This window comes from Plectropomus leopardus, chromosome 7 (assembly GCF_026936395.1).
Source record: "Plectropomus leopardus strain MGB_pleo_1.0 chromosome 7, ASM2693639v1, whole genome shotgun sequence".
Taxonomy (NCBI): Eukaryota; Metazoa; Chordata; class Actinopteri; order Perciformes; family Serranidae; genus Plectropomus; species Plectropomus leopardus.
In genome coordinates this window covers 2564889-2580823 of record NC_142182.1, presented here as the reverse complement: position 1 = coordinate 2580823, position 15935 = coordinate 2564889, and the positions used below count along the sequence as shown (strand labels likewise).

The window sequence follows — 15935 nt, the reverse complement described above, 5'->3', positions numbered from 1 at the left end:
TGTTAACTGTAAAGTTCATACAAGAAAGTTGGCCTAGTAATGTTAGCCTAGTTTGTTTTTAGCGATGGACATTTAACTCAGCAGGAACTTTCAGCTTCCCAACAAACTCCTTCAGGTTTTGTAGTGAAATAAAGTTTTGTTTAAATAATTCCTCATTTCGACTTAATGAATCATCTTGTCGTCATCCACTGCAGCACTTTCAAAGCGAGCATCAGATATAAATAGTAACACAGGATCCGATGAAAGTTCAGCTCATAGCAGCGGCTGCAGCCAGTAAGGACAGCTCTTTTATCAGGCTTGAATCTGAAATGTTGTCATATTGGTGCAGTTTTAGTCTTTTTAATAGAATAATTATATCATGTCTCCTCTCATCACCCCAAAAAGTTAACAAACACACCGTGCACAGCGTTCCCCCCTCTGCTAAAATTTAATCTCTGTCATCTTGCCGAGCTCTGCTGTAAATTACACACAACCTGTACGACTCCATCTTGCATTCATATTGCTTATTATTAATGCAGTTTGAGTTGGATACTACTACTTTTCAAACTGCCAGAATATGACACAATAACAAATGCCAGTATAGCCGGTTTGCATCAATCAAACCAGTTTAAGTTCATACACCAGACTGGAACGGCAAAACCTGAATTTGACCCAGCTCTATTCTCGTGTTCCCATTAAAACAACACAAATGCGAAGCAGGTGAGGGATCATATCATGGGAATTTGCTTCAAAATAAAGCTCAAAAGTAGCAGGTGATTAGAAGCAGTTTGAGACACGATGGTCCCATTAACACGCAGCTCTCCCATAAACACGAGGTCCAGATGACATTTGATACACTTTTGTTTACACGTAGCAACGATATTTGTCTCCGTTTGCCAGACCACAGATCCAAATGCATCCATTTCTTCTACAGATTTACTAAATGCAAAATAGTTCAGTCCTGTCCAGCTGTTTAACTGCCAAAAATACCAAGGCAGCAGCAATGGGGCAGTAATTCAGTGTGCTTTACATAAAACATTAGAAGCATCGAGACAAAGAAACACTTTATAAAATGACATTTAAATACAGTTTAAAAACAGTCATTAAAAGTCAAAAGAAAGGAAGAGAAAAACAGGCTAACGGAAAAAGGCACCTATAAAAAAGTGACAGCGTAAGAAAGGTATAAGAGCAAACAGAAAAGTCTCCAGCCTTGATTTTAAAGAGCTGAGAGTTGCAGTGGACCTGCAGTTTTTAACATCATTCAATAGAAAATCTTTTCTGGAATAATGGAGAGTTGAAGTAGCTGAGCACTATATACAGTTTATATTGTTTGTGGTTAAACTATTGCTTTAAGAAGAAAAGAAAAATAATCAGTGTTCATGATTTTCTTACAGGCATTTGTGTGTTTGTGTAAGTAATGAATCATTTAAAGGTCCAGTGTAGAATTTAAGTGTTTTATTAAGTGTATAATCACCTGACAATAGCAATTGCTGCGTTTTGTTACCTTAGAATGAGTTGTATATATATTTACATAGAGAGGAGGTCCTCGTCCACGGAGAGCACATGTTACAGCCCCATGTTTTTATTGTTGCCCAGAAGGACAACAAAACTTCTTACATCCTAAAAATATGGTTGATGGTCACTGGTTAATGTTGTGATTAATTCTGTTTTTGTTGCACTTTGTCTCTTTTTTTATCCATACAGCAACCTTAGCTCAGTAGATCATAAAAATATGTTTCCACTCAGATTTTTCATGCACCAATTGGAAATATGCACAAAAACCAGTGGATAGAAACGCACTCAGCACTATATTCTCACAATAAGGTTTTATTGCACTAGATCTTTTCATAAGACCCGCAGTAAATGCATGAAAGCCCACTCGGCTGATAAAGACCCTCACAAATGGAGCTCACAGTCAGGTGTGTGTACTGTTGGGGAGGTTTGATTCTCCAGTTTCAGAGCAGCAGCAGGTCGCTCTGAGGCTGCAAACACCGACTGCTTCTGTTGACCTGTTTATCACTTAGGAAACACCGAGAGCTGCCGGCTCGCTCCGCAGGAGCCGCAAACTCTCCTCCACACCTCCACCTGTCCATCCGTGTATCCATCCCTCCGTCCCACGCTGCCCGTTTTCTCCACTGACCGCCCCCTGCCAGGATTCAGATTTATAAGAATATTTTAGCGCAGAGTTGCCAAACACGCCTCAGCTCGCCGCCGTGAGCCAATGCAGCAGACATGGCAGCTTAGACCTTCGTACACATTAGCAGCACGAAGCCGAGCGATGGATTTCTGCCACCCGCCGCCTCCTCTGAGGGTTCAGAGTATTGTGGCTGAGGCTCGAGTGTGTGTGTGTGTGTGTGTGTGTGTGTGTGTGTGTGTGTGTGTGTGTGCTGAAAGAGTGTGTGTGTGTGTGTGTGTGTGTGTGTGTGTGTGTGTGGGGGGGGTGAGGAGAGTGAGTCTAATGGAGCTCAGAAGCGCCCAGTCATGCACTGAGGAGGAGGTGACGGCGGGGCCTCGAAGTGTCTCCGCTCAGCCCTTCAACATATCACACACAGACACACACACACACACGCACACACACAGTTTGTGTGTAACAAAGAAAGTAAAGCGTGTGCTCATACAGCAGGCCTCCCACCAGGAGCATTATGGGTATGCAATTGTTTTGTTTACGTGCGTCTGAGCGAGTCAAAGTCAAATTCATTTAAGGCGCCTTTTCTTTCAGCGCAAGGTTTGCGAACACACACGGATGTACAGAAGAAGAAAGAGGCTGTTAGCGGGCGAACACGTGGGGCGTCAGCACGCAGCTGTAAACTCATTTTTTTTTTTCCCTGCGTGTGCATGCTCACATGTGCCTGTCCGCTTATTTGTGTACAAGCGCTCACCGGGGAGCGCCTTTGTGTGGATGAGGAGTGTAATGCATGCCCTCACACACACACACACACACACACACACACACACAGCTCCATCCTCTTCACATTAGCAGCCAAATCACCTTGATGAAGGAGCTGACGAGGACGCTGTAAAATAAGAATCTCTTAAAGAGAAGTCATTTACCCTCACCCTCCCAGTATTCTTCATGATAAATATTTGCAATTATGGCACTTTTTCTTTTCACAGTTTGTTGGGGTTTTTTTTAGAAAACATTACAAGCATTAAATCCTAGAAATATGTGTAAGTCCTTAAAAACATGCTAAAATCCAACAAATGTCCAAAAGTCCTGCAAAAGTCCTAAAATCTGAGAAACATCCTAACTCGTAGAAACATCCCTAAAACCTAGAAACATCCAAAAATTCAGGAAACTTCCTAAAATCCTAGAAAAATCCTAAAATTCAAGGAATGTCCTAAAATCCGAGAAATCCCTCCGGTATTCTTTATGATAAAATTGTTTGAAATTATTACGCTTTTTCTTGACATTGTTTGGTTTGATTCAGGATTTTTTTTTTTCAAAATCATAACAAAAAAAGAAAATATCTGGAGACGCAAAACATACCTGAGCCGTATAATGAAGGTAACACAGTCGATTATGTCCAGGTTAGCTTATTGACATTACTCATGGGTCTAAACAGCATCAAATCAAAAAAAGGAATGTGTGTTAGTCCTGGAAACATGCTAAAATCGAGACACATCCTTAAACTGAAGAAACATCCTAAAAATCTAAAAACATCCTAAAATCCAAGAAATATCCTTAAATCAAAGAAACATCCCGACATTCTAGAAACATCCTAAAATCCGTGAAATGTTCTTAATCAAGCAACAGATAAAAAAAAAATTTTTTAGTCCACATCTACACCATCTTCTGGAAGCGGAGAAACATACGTCGTTACGTCCCCTTACATGAGGTGGAAGCAGGCGCAGAAAAAACGCAGCCAGAGATGAATCTGTTTCCAAAAAACACTCAAAAAAAACAAGATGGTGCCGAACTTAAGGCTTCAAAACAGCAATCCACAAAGCAATGAGTTAAAGAGCCGTCTGGAGCCGCAGGTTTCCTACCACTTCTGTAGTGGAGTCACAATTTTAGGAGCTCATGGACGAAAACCTTTTGTTCCCTTGGAAAAATTACATTTTCAGTTTTGTCCAGTGCATCATTTTTAAGTTGCAGTTTTATTTATATTCTCTCGAAGTGAAAGTCAGGAACCTGAAACCAGACCGAACGATGCCGATCTCAACAACAAAGAAAATGACACATTCTAAAAATGCAAAAATCTCACTTTGCTTGGATTTTTTCACAGAAAATTTGATTTTCTGACTTTATTCTGGGACTTAAAATAAGATCTTAAGACTTAACAGTTGAAATTATTTTGATTTTTTGAGCCCAAAACCGGAATATGTGCCAAACGTTTAAATGACATCATTACTGTGACACCATGAGGGAACCACCCTCCATTCATCATGTGGAAACGGTTTCTGACAGGACTAATGCAGACCCACAATGCCGTGCAGACCCCCACCCCTGTCCCCCCTCACATATTCCCTCCATCTGTTTTCACTCTCGTCCTCTAATCAGCTCAATTAAGGAGCGTCTTCGTACTCAATTTCCACAACAGTTAACGCGGCTCGCGAGGCGACCGTCAGGCAGCTGATTAGCCGCTCTGAGAAGACTCGCCTCCCAGAGACTCAAATAAATGTCTCATTGAGCGGATGAGGAGAGGGAGGAGGAAGAAATCACCCCAGGAGCAGCAAATATCATCCAGTAATTTGAACATCCTCGAGCATCTGTTAACTGAGAGCGCGAGGCGACCGCCAGCGAGCTGATTAGCATACGACTTGAATTCCAGCGTAAAAATATATTTAATGTGGAGGGAAAGAGGAGGAGGAAATGATGAAGGAGGGAGGGCGGACGAGAAAAAAGGACAATATTGAAGCCGGAGTGGCTTAATCTGTCCTCCTGAGTTTTCTACATACTCGCACACATTAGAGAATTAAAAAAGATAATACACGTTGCACGGCACCTGGCGCAGCAATATGATACCTGAGTCAAATGAGTCTATAATCGCAAATCGATTAACCTCAGAGAGCTTTACAGAATACGACATCCCTCTGTCCTCAGACCCTCACAGCGACTGAGGAAAAACATCCCAAAAAATGCTTAAAGAAGAAAAAAAAGAGGAGAAACCTCAGGAAGAGCGACTGAGGAGGGATCCCCGTCCAGGACGGACAGACGTGCTATAGATGTTTTAAACAATAAAATGACAGTAGGTGACAAAATTAAACATGGGATAAAAGAGAGAGATGCACAGCAACAATAATGTAACATACAACAATAGTAATAGAAATATAATTAATGATAAATGTAATTTATAACAGAATAAATGTTACAGGTTGTTCTTGAAAATGACACATTGTGTCTCAATGAAATTACCTGTAAAAATAAACATTATAAAAATAAAATAAAAATGTTACATGCACATATTACAGTATGTGGATGTGACAATAATAGTTAGTTAGATCTTTATTTTGCACATGCCAAATAAAATAGAACAAAATAAAATATAAGCAAGAAAACCAGAAGAGAATGCCCATCGGACATATTCAGTAAAGAAACGTGAGAATTTTATGTCTGAAAAGGATTCAGAGGGAGTGAATACTTACCAAGTCCTAACCCCCTTTTTTTTAATTTTTATAAAGAAAAAATCATTTTAAAATCCCAATTTCTGCCCCAATATTCACCACTTTGATCTAATCAAACAAGAATTAAGACAAATACAAGAACGGAAAAACAAATGCACGCACACACACACACACACACAGACACACGCACACACACACGCACACACACACACACTTCACAGAACGAAGAAACACAAACTGTGAAATAACTTTTGAACATTATTCGGCAGATGATTTTTAGCTCTGTATGTGATTTGAACCATTTTGAAGATCTTTAATTGAAGTGTTTTGGGTTTGATGAGGAGTCTTGGTTCTCTGTAAGCAGTTTTGTTTATGATTCTTATGCCTCAATTTTTTCGCTGTATCACTGATTTGTTCAGTTTCGCCACTTTTTAAACGGCTTCTTCGTCTCTTCCTGTCGTATCTCACCTGAACTTCGCTACACCGGCTCCCCACGATCTCCGATGCTCCGTTTCGTTTGCATCCGTTAGCTTTCAGAAAATGTGCACAAATACAGACAAAATGAGTGCAGAGTACGGACAGACGGGTCCATCTGTGTATCTGGATATTTCGCCGAAAGGCAAAATGCCAACAGATTTCTGGCAGTTTGGTAGCTAAAGAAAATCAATTTTGATATGATTCTGGTATCAATAAGAGCTTTCTGTAAATATAAACGACACACAATTCATGAAAAGAACTAAAGCAACCAAATTAGAATGACGAAATAAAATACTGAACGTTAAATTAAAAAGTTTCTGAAAAGACGCTGACTTTGTGAGAGTGTGTCATGACTCTCGGATCTCAGACTTCTTCAAAGAGCAAACGTGTGCTTCGTCTCTCTGAACATAAGAGTAAAGAAAAGCAGGACCTGTGATTAAAACTGAATCTTTATTTGAAAATCAACACGCACATTTCCTTGCAGCGACTTGTTCTGAATGGAAAAAACTGCCTCATTACTTTGACATAATTAAGAGCCAGTGTGAAGGGGGTCAGAGGTCGCTCCCACAATAGATGGCATCAAATATTTGCGTGACCAACGAGTGATCACGGATGTGTTTTGGCTTTTGTCAAGTGCATGAAATAACCTTTGGACTGTTTTTCTCTCTTAAATTGGAAGGTAATTACAGTTCTTGTCAGCGTGAAATTAAGTCTGCCGGTGGCTCTTGAAGCACATCTGAATATTGCGGGTCATTACTGTGTCAGAGCAATTTCCCTGAGCATTCTTGTTTGACTGGTAACTGAATAAAGCCACCCGATGTGTGCATTTTACCAGCAGCGTGCTGAATGCCGCTGTAAGTGAGGATCGCTCTTCGGGTGAGAAAAGGTGCGTTTGATTTCCCTGCAGCTATGGCCTGGTGGCAGTAGGTGTGAAGGAAGAGCGCTTAATGAAAATTACAAAGACGGAACCTGATTTTTTTTCCATCTTTGAAGGTCAAAGCGGAGCCGTGAACTCTTCCCTTGACGTGCGGCATTCAGGAGTTTTGCGGTAAATTGGTACCTTTTGAATAAGTAAATGTTTCACCCTCTTTGAGTTTTGCCCTTTTGATGCCACGCATCCTTTGACCTCGCGTTGTAGTGTCGGCGGCGTGATTGAAGCGAGGCCGTTTCTAAAGCTGTGAGCATGCAAGCGGCGATCTTCTGAACTCCTTCACAGGGCGAACACATAGGAGTGACAACCATAAACCGTCCTTGTTCAGGGAGCAGCCATTAACATAATGTTGTTTTTATTTATGTTCTTTTCAAGGATATTTCAACCTGTGAAAAGAAAGCAGCAGCGCTGGGTTTAAAAACGCGCCTCGGGGATGTTTACACTTTGTTTTCTGACTTCAAAATCAGCTTGAGGATGCATTCAGGACGATGAATGAAGCCGCTTTCAGCTGATTCCTGTACAGGATCTGCTCTGGTGGTCTCAGGTCACATCCTCCATACTAGAAAGTCTGTTATACGGCGCCACACATGTATGACTCATTCAGGGCTGCGCTTTGTCCCTTCTAATGCTGCACTTCAAAGGTTAACTTTGTTAAACTCAAGGTTTTAGCTGATTGTGAAACCCAAAATATATAGTAAATTTTTGTGTGTTTCCTCCGGAGCATTCAGGAGAGTTGAAAACAAAGTTTGGGTGTTTTTGGCTGCATTTCCTCTCATGTTCAAAAGATGTATGAAAGTGAAAAGGAGAAAAAAACTTCTCTGTACAAACACGAGTGCTTTTGAGTAACAGTTTATGAGCTCGGCAGATAATTCACATCTGCAAAATGTGCAGCTCAGCCGCCAGAACACAATGTTGGCATTGCAGGGTTCTTTCAGCCCATTTTCACATCGACCTCGTCAAATAGCAACGCTCTGTCATTGCTCGCGAGCTTGACGCCAAAGACACCTCCCGTGTCCAGCTGGGACGCGGCTGCACGGCGTGAGATAAACGCACTCGAACAGAAGCAGTGATGCTGTTATCATACACCGGTAAACTGTCAAACAGCAGCAGGCGGCGGCGCTTGAGAACACGGCCTGACGGGAGCGCTCACGTGTGCATGAAACGCTGAGGGACAGAGTCAGGTTAAAGCTCAGAGTTTGCTTCCCGTGTGGATGTGTGTTTTTTTCTAAACCTTACCATGTGCCTTTTTTTCCTAAAAATAAACATCCGTGACTTTGTTGCCTAATCTTAACCATTGTGACGTTCTGCGTTGGTTGTCACGTGCCGTTGTTAAACATGAGGATCGTGCTGCTTCATCCAATCGTGCATTTGTTGACATCATGGTAACTATGTCGGCATCCTGGACAGAAGCCGCTGACGGTTAGCTAAAATGTTATAAGTGATCAGAAGTTCACTGTCAGGGATGAGAGCGTATTGGTTTCTGCGCGCTACAAATACATCACATTTGCGTGTTTTATACGTATCATATCAATGTCTCTAAAATGACAGTATACATGTCCTGTAAAGGTGGAAGGGACAGTGGGTGGTGTGAGACGCCCGCCGAGCTGCAGACCGCTGATCAAGACCAGCAAAGAAAACTTTATGTGTTTTAGCGAGTAATCGCTGCATCTCTGGCAGCTATTTAACCACCAGGCATGGGTGATTCTTCGTGACACGTGGCTGTTTTTCAACCAGAGACAGGGCCACGAAGACCGTTTGCTGTACCGACACATCACTGCATTTCATGCTGGGATCATGCAGCAAAAAAAGCAGTTTTTCCTGCGAGACATCACTGCGTTTCCTGCTTGAATAGCGTCACAAACTGCTGTGGTTTTTACTGAGACATAGCTGCTCTTCCTGCGGGGATAGTACCGTGAGAAGTGGCTGTGATTTGGTGATTTTGCTGTGTTTTCAGTTGCTTTTGAGTCACAGAACGTGGGTGTTTTACCAGCGACTCGTCTGCGTTTTTCCAGCAGCGATAGCGCCACGAAAGGTATTTGCTTTTAACCAAGACATTGCTGCATTCTCAGTTGGGGCAGTGTCTCCAAAAACAGGTAATTTAAGACAAAACTTGAACTTTTCCAAAATATAACCGGGTGGTTGTTGTGCCTAAGCACTGTCAAACAATCAGACAAGGAAACTAACTCTTTTTTTTTTTCAAACATTCAGAGGTAAAAACCGAGAGTGTAGGTCACTGAAATGTTGGTGATAATCCGTCATTGCACAGGAAAACTCACCTGGGAATCAGAGGAAAAGCATATTTCTGAATCAATGTGGTGATTTCAGGCTACAGAAAACTGTGATCACAAAAATGTGTGTTTGTTTCTTGCAGCAATGGTACACCGGCTCCATGAAGGCGGTGTGTGTTTGGCTGACAGACAGACTGGACCTGCAGCTCCACATGTACCAGCTGAAGACGCTCATCAAGATTGTGAAGGTAGGAAAATCTGAAATAATTTATGAGAAACCAAAATGGAAAAAATGAAAATTTAGTTTTGAGATTTCCCCCCAAAAAAGAACGATGTTTGTCATTCAGAGCCGACGGCGTAGTGTTACCTGCCAAACTCAAAGTCTCTTTTTCTTTACGGTTAGAAAACAGCGGCAGTGAATGAGCCTCAGTTTGGCTTCACTGAATTTAAAAAAAACATTTTAAATTGTGGCGTATTCATGTAAAAACAGTCAGAACTGACTTTTGAGGTGAAGAAGAAGAAAAAAAAAGACAAATCAAACCACAAGTGTCCTTGAAAGCAGCAGCCGCGTGAAGAGGCGGCAAGACACGAAAGAGAAAAGATGCTCAACTGTGCTGCTCGCCGCTTTTGTCTTTTCGTAGTTTGCTAATGTGCAGAGACGTGCGAGTTTAACTTGAAAGCAGCGACACAAGGAATTATAACCGCTTCTGACTGAAGGTACAAATCCCTCAGACGCCTCAGTCTGCCTCCTCGGCCCGACACATAAAAGACTCGGCTCGGCCTTGAGCCTCAATCTTCCCGCTTTTGTCCTTTCAAACGGCAGCTGCCTCCTCCCGCTCGCCGCATTCCTAAGACGCTCTCTGTTTTTCCCCTCCCTCCTCCATTTACCATACCTCCACCCTTCCACCCCTCCACCCTCAACAGAAGACCTACCGCGACTTCAGGCTGCAGGGCGTCCTGGACGTCACGCTGAACAATAAGAGCTACGAGACCATCTACAACCGGCTTACGGTGGAGGAAGCCACCGCCGCCGTCAAGTCGGGCGACGGCCTGCAGGGCATCAGCATGAGAGACAGCGATGAGGAGGACGATTGAGCGCACATCAAACCTTCACGCACCCCGTTACTACCTGATCGTCACGCTCTCCGACAGATCAGGGCCTTCCATCACAGCGCGGTTTAGACGTGAAACATGTCATGGAGGTCCTGATCAGGTGAGGATGAGCGCTCAGGTAGTGACCCCCACACCCCCCCGTCTCCCTCGCCGTTTTACCCAACCTATCACACGCTCATTGCCCTGACGCCGCTGTGTAAAAACGGGTGAGAATGTACGACAAATAGGAAGTCGAGGAGAGGCGTCTGACGGACGCTCTGCAGAGACAGACCTCGTCCTCCATCTCTCTCTCACCTGCAGGACAGGAAGCCCCGCCCTCCTCCGCGCGCAGCCATACTCTGATTGATGTCACTTTGTACAGTAGAGCTCAGCGATGTCGCCAGCGCAGCTCCTTTCTGTTTTTGTTTCTCACCCACAGTTGTAGCTAATTGTAATAAAAAAAGGCTCCGGCAGCTCTGAACCATCCCGAGTATGAGCGACCTTGACGGCGGCGTTTTTAACAGACAGCAGCGGCAGCAAAATCACATAGAGATTTATTTTTATTTGACAGGAAGCTTGGAATTGTAAGGTTCTTTCTGACTGTTTTATCAAGGATAATCACGGTTGTGTCTTTGAATGTTACTATGTTACCGTTTTATTTTGAATAATCAATTCTGGTTGTTCTCAATCACTCTTCGTACTTAAGACCCAAAAAAGTCGTGCACTATAATTCTTATATAACCATGAAAGCGTGAGCTAGAGGACTGTGATGACTTGTGCACTGCAGGCTGTCCTCCGTCAAATGACCGCAGAAAAGGAGAGAGTCGGGTCACGTAGTGTAAAAAGCGACAGATTCTGCATCATGGATGTGTTAAGAAGCCGTGATCCAGCATTTGCAGCAGCATATGAAGATAAAATGGCTCAAATGCCACATCTAAAATTTCCCAGATGATCAGTGCTGCTTCTGCATCATTGGGTCCATGGAGAAGGAGCGTTAGACACTAACGGCCGCTTAGCACGACCAAACCACCAACCTCCGCCAGCCGAGCAGCTGACTCCGGGTTTAGCGCTCTGCTAACTTGTCTTCCAAATGTCGGCAGACCAAATTGATTAAATAAACGAATCATTTCACGGGGTTGTGACCATAGGCTGTGTATAAAGATGGACAACATAATAGTTCACCCAAAATTAAGCTTTTCAATCTGTACCGCCCCCTGGTGTAAAGCCCGCCCCTCCATGTTAGTGAATGGGACATCAGCCAAACTAAAAACTGAAAGTACACGCCAAATACATTTTTCCCAAAGATGGTTTCTGTCACTGAAGGTAGTTCTCGTCACCCCGATGTTTGTTCGTGTTTGTTAATATTTTAAGTAGTTATTTAATTCTACAAAAAAGGGGATTGTCCACCACAATTGACAGCTGTGACAGCCAATCAGTGTGCTTAAGATCAAAGGAGCTGCTCGTGATTGGTCAGACGGGTATTTTGGTGGAAACTTCCCCACTGTGGATATCACCACAGTGCAAATTCCAGCTCCAAATGACTTCACCAGCACACGATGTCAGCGTCCGCGTCTGTGATATTTTAGCTTCACTTAAGCATCCATCTTTATCTACAGTCTTTGGTTGTGACGCTTCAAAAAATGTATCCACTGATTTAAAAACATTTTGTTCAATAATCTAAGTTTATGGGAAAAAGTCTTGTTGGGCCCAATGGCATCACGGGACAAACCCCAAAAATTGCAGTACTGCTTTATTCTCCCGCCACAGATTTTGATCCGCGCCTGCACCTTTAAATTTCCTAAAGTTTATGTTCAGCAAATCTGCCGTACACAGCTTACGTCCACACCAAAGTTTTTTGTGCCAGTGCGTCTTTTATGTAGCGAGGTAGAAAGTAAGTCGGGGTGGTAAATATGCGTGTAGCACGTTGAACTGTTATTATTCACCCGAAAATAAAATTCTGCCGTGTTGTTTCTGAATTAACAAGATTATTATTTTAGAATTATGAGAAAAGTTTTCATGGGGAAAAAAATGTAACCCATTTTTCTGAATTAACAAAATACTTTTTTTAAAATTTAAGAACAGACAGAAATTTACAAGATTATCACATTAATTCAGTGAAACACCTTTTTTTCAGAATTCAAAGATAATAATCATGATAATCCAGAAAACAAGAGCAGTTGCTTTTATATATATATATATATATATATATATATATATATATATATATATATATATATATATATATATGCACTCTTCGTCACTCTTGTATATTTGCTTCACAGATCAAACAATTATCGTGACTTTAATGTAAACTTTTAGTTGCCCAAACTTTTACGGATTATTATGGATTCATGAGTTTGGGTTGTAGATGTTCTATTATTTTCATTAGTAATATTAACATTTTACTCACCAAGTTATCAACTGAGATAGAAAACAAAAAGTCCAGAAACGTGAGCAGTCAGGTGATTTATTCGGATTATCTAAAACACTTTATTTAATGATCAAACTAAAAGTGAGCACACCTGAAATGTTGGAAATAACACCTCCTACGCTCGGAACAAAAGGTCAAATTTAAACCATGATGGATGTTTACAGTGGACAATATTTATCCTTTGTCTGATCTCTTGGTTTATTTCCAACCTGTTTCTTGTCTGACTCTTTATCCGTCGGACGTCCAGTAACTTGTGGCTCGAAGTTGTTGGTCAAATTTGTGTAAATTAGACCGGAGTTGTTACAAACTAACCAAACTTTCCACTTTCTCTCCTAACTGGAGCTGCAGTGCACAGATATCCCAATAAATTATACATTTTTGTCGAGGAATGTAAAGCTGTTTTGCTGAACGGTCGATCGAGGTTTAGTGTGGCAGGATTGAGCTTTCAGAACAAAGATAGAAAGTACTTTTTAATACTTACTTAAAAGCTTCATGTTTGACGCTGAACTCTTACAACTCCAAGCTGATGTACCGTTGCTGCACTGCTGTACACTGTGAAATCTGATAAGTTGATCTTACTTTTAAAAAAAAGGAAACTAATTGAAAAAAAATTAAATAAATATATGTATCTTAAATTATGTTTAGTTTATATCTACTTGTTAAGTCTACTTATAATTTTGTTGCTTTTTTCAGAAAATTGTTGTAACTTAAAAATGACAAGCAAAATTACTTTGTTTTGTTACTCAGTTTTAGCAACTTTAATAAATCAAGTTAATCTAACTTAACGCTTTGAAACCTGTGCAAGCTGACTTGACTTCAAAACATGGAAAGAAGGCATTGAGCAACTTAAGAAAAAATGACTCAAAATAGCGCAAAACTAGTAATAAAAAGTGCAAGAATATTACCTGAAAAATAGCACACAGAAAAGTTATGTATAAAAGAAGAAGAAGAATATTATCTAAAAATTGGTAAAAACAAAGAAAAAAAAAAAAAAAACTTAGAGCAAAAAGTAAAGTAACAATGAAAGTAAAAAACAAACAAAAAAACATCATGACCTGAAAAACCCTTAAGAAATAATTATAATTCTGTAACATTATTTAAAATTCATAATTATTATAATTAAGAATATAATTGAATGGATGTTTTTCCCCAGCTTAAAAAAAGAAATAAATCCAGTTCTATCTTAAAAATTTTGGGGACATTTTTGCCTCTTTTCCAGTGTTTCTGAAATAAATAAAACCGGTTTGTTAATGGTTCGAACACTTTCATATGCTACTTGTGAAAGGCTTCTAAGCACAAGTGAACTCATGTCGACCCATGCAGGTTTCAAAGGGTTAACCTGCTCATGATGAAGAGGAATTTGCTAATGATGAAGTTGAAGTTCTGTTTTGTTTACATATTTAAGAAAATACAAAAATGACTGACTAATTTGCAACCAGTAGATTACAAATTTATAGCTCAGTAAACTTAGTTAACTGAAGTTGTTAAAACAAACAAACAAAAAGTTAATTTCACGTCTTTTCTTAAGTTGCAACAACTTTATAAAAATCAGTAAATACAACCAAATTTTAAGTTAACAGTTAGATGTGAATGTATTTTATTGAGAGGGATCAGTTTGCACAAATTGTTAGCAAATATATACAAACATAGAAATTATTGGTAAATATAGAAATGTGGTGTGAAAATAATTATTGCGTTTACATAACTAATACAGACACAACTCTTGTTGTGGATTTTTAGAATAATAAATAATAAACAAACAACTAGAATTGTTGTACAATTAGATATAAAGAAACAAAACCTTAGACTAAAAGTTATACTTTATTGCGTTTTTCAAAGCAATTTTTTCTTATCTTTTTTAAAGTAAAATGATTTGTCAGATTTACAGTGTTTAACCTTCTGTAGCTGAAAAAAGTCTGGTGGCCTCAGGTGGTAAAAGATGCAAAAAATGAAATATTTCTCCTCCGCTGTAAAACAAAAATCACTGATACAGATTTCAGTGAAACAGGACATTGATCCGCACAGGTCTACAGAATCACGTAGACCACGTGGAGGTCTCGTTTAACCTCTGAGACTGGGGGAGTGATTGTTCAGAATCACGACTACATGTGGATGTAGTTGCTGTTATCTCTGTTCATTGTGATATTTACTTGTTGTGAATAATAATATTGAGCTGTAGAGTGATATGGTCGTACCGCCTGATGTGCATCATATCCAACATCGATCAAAGTCTTAGCAACGTGCCAACAAACTGGAAAAGTCTGGACTTTTTTTTAAACAGGAACAAATTTAGGAGAGTCTGTTTTTAACCTGATTGATGTGTTTAACCTGAGCAGCTGTGAGCGGACGGACCGAGCGTCCCGTCGCCGCCGATCGCTGCGTCACTACCGTATGTTTGCGTGTCGTCGTTGAGAAAAAAGAAACCCTGTAAATTCAGTGTAGGCCTCCGATCGACTGTGTGCTACAACCCGCCGTTTGTTTTAACCGTCCGGTCCAGTTTGTGTCAGTGCAGTTCAAAGGCCAAAAACTAAAGGACAAAAAACTATATGAAGTATATTTATATTGTCTTTCTGTGCACCTGCTTTGTTCAGGTGTCTTATCTGAGTGTCACTATTAAAAGTGTTTTTAAAGCACTTGTGTTTTCACTTTTTTTCCAGAGTTTCTAATCCAAATCAAACAAAAGATTCTGGATTCTGGGTTGGGTTTTTTTTTTTTTGGTTTTGTTTTTTTGGGGGGGGCGTTTACATGAAAGGAAGTTGTGTATTGTATTTGTGAGTGAAACAGATGCACAGAGGCAACTGTTGCAGCACAATAATACACACGATCACTTTTAGAGACAGCAGGCAACAAGCAAAGTCATCCAATACCGCCGTTTTGTCTGAGTATGTCGGCAACATGGATGCACAAAGACGCTTTTTAGGGAAATATGATACAAACCAGGCAGCAGTTTGTAGCGCTGTCAGCAATTACTGCAGCGTGAGAGTTGATAGAGAACAGGAGGGGCGGTGGACGGGTCAAACAAACACCGGACTTTCGACAACACATTCTCATCCCAAATCGTCACATGTTGCCGCCTTGCAGTCGACTTCTGCGTCGACATTTTACGCTCCAGATTTCCTTCTGTGTCTGCTGTTGCAACCACAGTCTCACTCCAAAGTCGTCGCATGGTGATGGTCGGGGAATTACCCTTCCACGTCAACTTATGACCCTCCACGTGTCCTCGGCACAGTAA

The 15935-nt window shown here is 40.8% G+C and overlaps 1 protein-coding gene across 6 annotated transcripts in view; it reads left to right on the top strand.

Moving 5' to 3' along the window:
• Positions 1 to 15333, top strand: part of cadps2 (Ca++-dependent secretion activator 2) — a 218898-nt gene extending 203565 nt beyond the window's left edge. For all 6 annotated transcript variants that reach the window (XM_088079645.1, XM_088079646.1, XM_088079644.1 and 3 more), the window contains 2 exons: positions 9324 to 9428; positions 10105 to 15333. In XM_088079645.1, coding sequence (XP_087935771.1) covers positions 9324 to 9428; positions 10105 to 10275 — 276 coding nt within the window. In that variant the 3' untranslated portion in view covers positions 10276 to 15333. The remainder of the gene's footprint in view (positions 1 to 9323; positions 9429 to 10104) is intronic.
• The last annotated feature ends 602 nt before the right edge of the window (positions 15334 to 15935 follow it).